The sequence below is a fragment of the Portunus trituberculatus genome, chromosome 35 (assembly GCF_017591435.1).
Source record: "Portunus trituberculatus isolate SZX2019 chromosome 35, ASM1759143v1, whole genome shotgun sequence".
Lineage (NCBI taxonomy): Eukaryota > Metazoa > Arthropoda > Malacostraca > Decapoda > Portunidae > Portunus > Portunus trituberculatus.
The window spans coordinates 2,447,604-2,452,603 of NC_059289.1; the positions used below are offsets into that span (position 1 = coordinate 2,447,604).

The following is a 5,000-nucleotide window of genomic DNA, read 5'->3' on the forward strand; positions in this document are numbered from 1 at the left end:
ATAGATGAATGTAAAAATAGAGATAGATAGAAATTCTGGTAGAAGGAAAAATAGAGGGATAGACTGATAGATAGATAAATACGTGGATGGAATAGACATACAGATAAACAAACACAGCTATGTACACAGATAAATGATATATATATAAATGAAAAAAAAAATAGATTGATAAATAAAACACAGACATAAACAGATAGATCAATAAATATAAAGGTATCAATAACTTTACTGTCAATCAATATCCAGCAAAGTAAAGTACACAAACAAAAATTCTATGCCTAGAGCTCCGTGATGAAATAATTAACTAAAAATGGCAAAGGTTATTAATAAAAGCTTCCATTGCAATATAAAAAATGAGAAACAATTACAAAAGTTTTCCGTTTCATAAGTGACAAATATGTAGTGCAATAGAAAAGGAAATTCAGTTGATGTAAGATAGAAATGTGACACAACTGAACACATTAAAGGAGTGACTAAAAACTAACAGATGAGTGATGAGACCGCCGTGGTACAGTGGAACCATGCGTGCTTTGGGTTCTGAGGGGTCTCCAAGCGCACGGGTTCGAATCCTGTCCACGGTCCGAGTGTAGGTTGGGCTTCCTCACTCGGGGCAACGGTTTCCTAGCGGGTGGGCTTTGAGATAGGAGGTACCACAAAAAGTACCCCATTTAGCCATTAAAATCCCATGAAAAGCCCACATGGTATAAAAAAAAGAGAGGTAACAAAGAAAAATAAAAAAAATAAGCTAACAGTGTAACGAGATAGGCAATATAGTTCGTGTGAGGTTGGAAAACATGACAAAACTAAAAAAAATATTGAAAAAGTGACTGAAAAGACATGGAAAACTTGAAAAAAAGATCGTAGAAGCGTAAAAGGAGTGGAAAATAAGGCTCCCTCGAGATAAGGGAGAGGGAAAACGTGGAGAAAAATGGTAGGAAACTGGAGAAATATTGTGGAAAAATAGTTGTTTGTAAGATGCCTGGCGGGACAAAAGAAGATTACCAGACAGACGAACAGAGAGAGAGAGAGAGAGAGAGGTATGTGGGCACAGATTAAGGAACGTGGAGAGAATTTCGAGAGGATGTAAGATCACGATGAAACAGGAATGAGAAAAGAGAAAATTGAGGAGGAAAAATATATAAAGCGCGGGAGAGAAAAAGGATAAAAGCGAGAGAAAAAGAGAGAGGAAGGGAAAGGGAGAAAGAGATAGGATAAGCAAGGGAGAGCACAAAAGGAGACAAACGACTTGAAAAACAGACATAATGCAAAACAAAAAGAAAAAAATGGAATAAAGTGATGAGAGAGAGAGAGAGAACAAACACGTAGAAAATATGAATATGAAAAGAAAACGAGAAATTGAAACGTGTGTGTGTGTGTGTGTGTCCCTTCACTCACCAGGACGGTAATAATCAGCTTTCCCGTGGCCGCCTCTGCACTGGTGACGACGTACTGCAGCCCGAAGGAGAGGTGGCCCTGCGCTTCCCCTCCCACAGGACTCCCTACGCCGCTGCCCACGCTGTCACCCACGCTGCTCTGAAACCACACAAAAAGTATTCTTGCTTAATTCACCGTCACACACCGCCATAAAAGATCATTAGCTGGACCATTTACTCTTAGTGGATATTTTTTTTTCTTTTTCATAATTACTAGTGTTCTCTCTCTCTCTCTCTCTCTCTCTCTCTCTCTCTCTCTCTCTCTCTTGCTGCTCCTGTACTTGTCTTATTTAAATGAATGGTGGATGGGTAATGAGGATTCTTTCCTTACTTCATTGTGGTTTTGTGTTCATGATATTATTATTATTATTATTATTACTTTTTTTGCTGTATTTTTTTTTTAGTCCCTCCTGTACTTGTCCTTTTTAATTGAATAGTGAGTGGGTAATGAGGATTCTTGCCTTATTTCATTGTGGTTTTGTGTTTATAATTTTTTTTTTTGGTGTAATTGGTGTTTATTTTTTCGTTTTCTTTTTTGTATTTCTGCTTGATGTGAATTTTAATATTTTCTCTCATTCATAGCGATGCTTTTACTTTGCTTCTTCCATCATTTCTTTTTTTTTTTTTTAGAGAGAAATTAATTGCTTGTTTGTTTTAATTTCTGTAAGTTTTTCCTTTTTTTTTATTCTTATACTTCTGTGGCTTTGAGGGAAACTAATTGTCTTTTTCTGTAATCTTTTAATTTTATACTTATGTTCGTTACCGAGAAATTAACCTATTTGTTTCTTCCTGTAATCTTTTATTCTCAAAATTTAGCAGGTCAGGGAGAAATTAACTCTCTATTATTTCTTTCCTGTAACCTTCTTTTCTCATAATTTTACAGTTTAGAGAGAAATTAACCTTGTATTCGTTTCTTCCCTTTAACTTCCTATTCTCAAAATTTAGTAGGTTAGGGAGAAGTTAACTTTCCATTATTTCTTTTCTGTGCCTTCCTTTTCTCATAATTTTGCAGCTTAGGGAAATATTAACCTTCAATTCTTTTCTTTTTTTGTAACTTCCTTTTCTCATAATTTTGTAGGTTAGGGAGATATTAACCTTCAATTATTTTCTTTCCTTTTTCCGTTTTTCATAATTTTGTATTTTAGAGAGAAATTTACATTGTATTCTTTTCTTTCCTGTAACTGCCTTTTCTTATGATTTTGCAGGTTATAGAGAATTCAGTCTTCTATTATTGATTTCCATTTAACTTCCTCTTCCAATAAGTTTGCAGGCTAGAGAGAGAATTCTTGATATATTTCCTATAACCTTTTATTCTTACAATTTTGCAGGTTAGAGAGATATTAATCTTGTATTTTTCTTTCCTGTAACTGTATTCTCTCATAATTTTGCAGGCTAGAGAGAGAGATCTTGATATTTTTCTTGTAATCTCTTAGTCATATAATTCAACAGTTTAGGGAGATATCAACTTTGTATTTTTCTTTCCTGTAACTGTATTCTCTCATAATTTTCCAGGCTAGAGAGAATTCAAATTATTTTCCTTCTTGTAACTTCCTTTTCTTATAATTCAGCAGTTTAGGGAGAAATCAACCTTGTATTTTTCTTTCCTGTAACTTTCTTCTCTCATCGTTTTACAGGTTACAGAGAATTTAACCTTTTAGTATATATTTCCTGTAACTTTCTTCTCTCATCATTTTGCAGACAAGAGAGAATACGCATGATTTTCTTCCCCGTAACCTCTAAATCTCAAAAACCTGTCGCTTAGAGAGAGAGAGAGAGAGAGAGAGAAAAAAAACTATCATCTTTTCCGCAACCTTCAATTCTCTTCGAGTCTTCATGGGAATTATTTTTCACATCGCTCTGAATGCTGACAAAGAATGACGGTGGCGGGGATAGGATAGAGGAGTCACAAGGATCCAGGAAAAAGACGAGGAGGTCTGATCCTAACCTAACCAAACACAGGCTGGCTTAACTCACAACCGCGCCACGAAAGACCATTAAGTTAGCGAAGGTTGGGGATTAAAGGCTGGGAGACTCATGGTGGGGTGTTTGTCCCTGTATGGAGGCTGGCCAGGCTGGGGGAGAGTGACGCCATGACACGCTAATTGAAAAGAGTGAAAAAACGTGGGTGTTATGTCACGGCCACCACCGCCATCACCATCACCACCACCACCACCACCACGATGGCATGCTGTAAAATTCTCTCTCTCTCTCTCTCTCTCTCTCTCTCTCTCTCTCTCTCTCTCTCTCTCTCTCTCTCTCTCCACTTTGTCTTGCCGTCAACGTTCGTATTGTTCCAACCTCCCTTGCCATGTCACCTGATGCTGCAAATAAGTCTCTCTCTCTCTCTCTCTCTCTCTCTCTCTCTCTCTCTCTCTCTCTCTCTCTCTCTCTCTCTCCTATCCCGATAATGAGCAACAGGAGCCAGTAATAATGCTCCTTCTTCTCGCCCACACACGCAACAATAGGAGTAACAAGAACAGTCAAAATGCAATGCTATATATGAATTCCAACATTATCAGAGGCAAGGCAGACCCCGCAGTTGTCCGCCCGGTGTAATTACTGACAACATACGGAGCGGCAATTGTTATACGGATCAGTGAATTAAGAAATATAAGTGTGGGATGTGTTATATGCTAGGTAGGGTTCTTTGCTATTGTTTCCCTTGGGTTCAGTATTCTATAGAGCAATGTTATTAATTAAGGGCATTGTGTATGGTCTAGGGTATGATGCATTTAGAGTTTCACTGTTATTTATCACATTTTTCTTTAACCCTTTCAGCACCAGGACACGTTTCCATATTTGTTCTGCTTACTATTTGGTGATTTTATATTTTATACAGCTTCAGAAACTTACGTGAGGAATAAACTAGTGTAGACTCTGGCCATTATTCTTCTGCCCCCCATAGACCGTTCCTAATGTAAATAAAATCGTCTAATCACACTCAAACCTCAAGGTAAAAATGCGTCCTGTAGTGAAGGGTTAATCACTAATCATTTTAAGACATCATGATCTTCTACATCGTACTCCAAATTCTGCACTGGGTAGAAATGGCAAAATATTTTCTTTCTTTATGTGCTTCTCTCTCTCTCTCTCTCTCTCTCTCTCTCTCTCTCTCTCTCTCTCTCTCTCTCTCTCTCTCTCATTACTCCTTTTAATACACATCTATTTACATTTTACTTTTTATAATTTTTTTCTACCTTATTTTACTTCATGCTTTGTTTATCCTTCTTATTCCTCTTTACTCCACTTACTCTTTTAGATTCCATATATTGATTTGATGTTGTTAATTGTTGCATATCGCAGTGGAAGTGTTGATATCGTCACTGTTATGGACATTCAGTAATTTAAAAAGCAAGGTTCAGTTTAGGATTTTTTTTACTTCAATATTATGTAGAGCAGCGTTACTAATAAAGAGAACTGTACGTAGACTATGATGTGATTTATTGATATTCTTAACAATATGAACATTCAGTAAGCTTGTCCAGGAAAATTATTAGGATTTCTTTCTTTAGTATGCTATATAATACTAGTTGATTTCAGATGCACTCCTTTGTGGTCTGTCGATAT

The 5,000-nt window shown here is 36.6% G+C and overlaps 1 protein-coding gene across 2 annotated transcripts in view; it reads right to left on the minus strand.

Annotated features, from left to right (window-relative positions):
* Positions 1–5,000, minus strand: part of LOC123512943 (synaptotagmin-1-like) — a 60,565-nt gene that overhangs the window by 13,153 nt on the left and 42,412 nt on the right. For both annotated transcript variants that reach the window (XM_045269647.1, XM_045269646.1), the window contains one exon: positions 1,396–1,533. In XM_045269647.1, the coding sequence (XP_045125582.1) occupies positions 1,396–1,533 (138 nt within the window). The remainder of the gene's footprint in view (positions 1–1,395; positions 1,534–5,000) is intronic.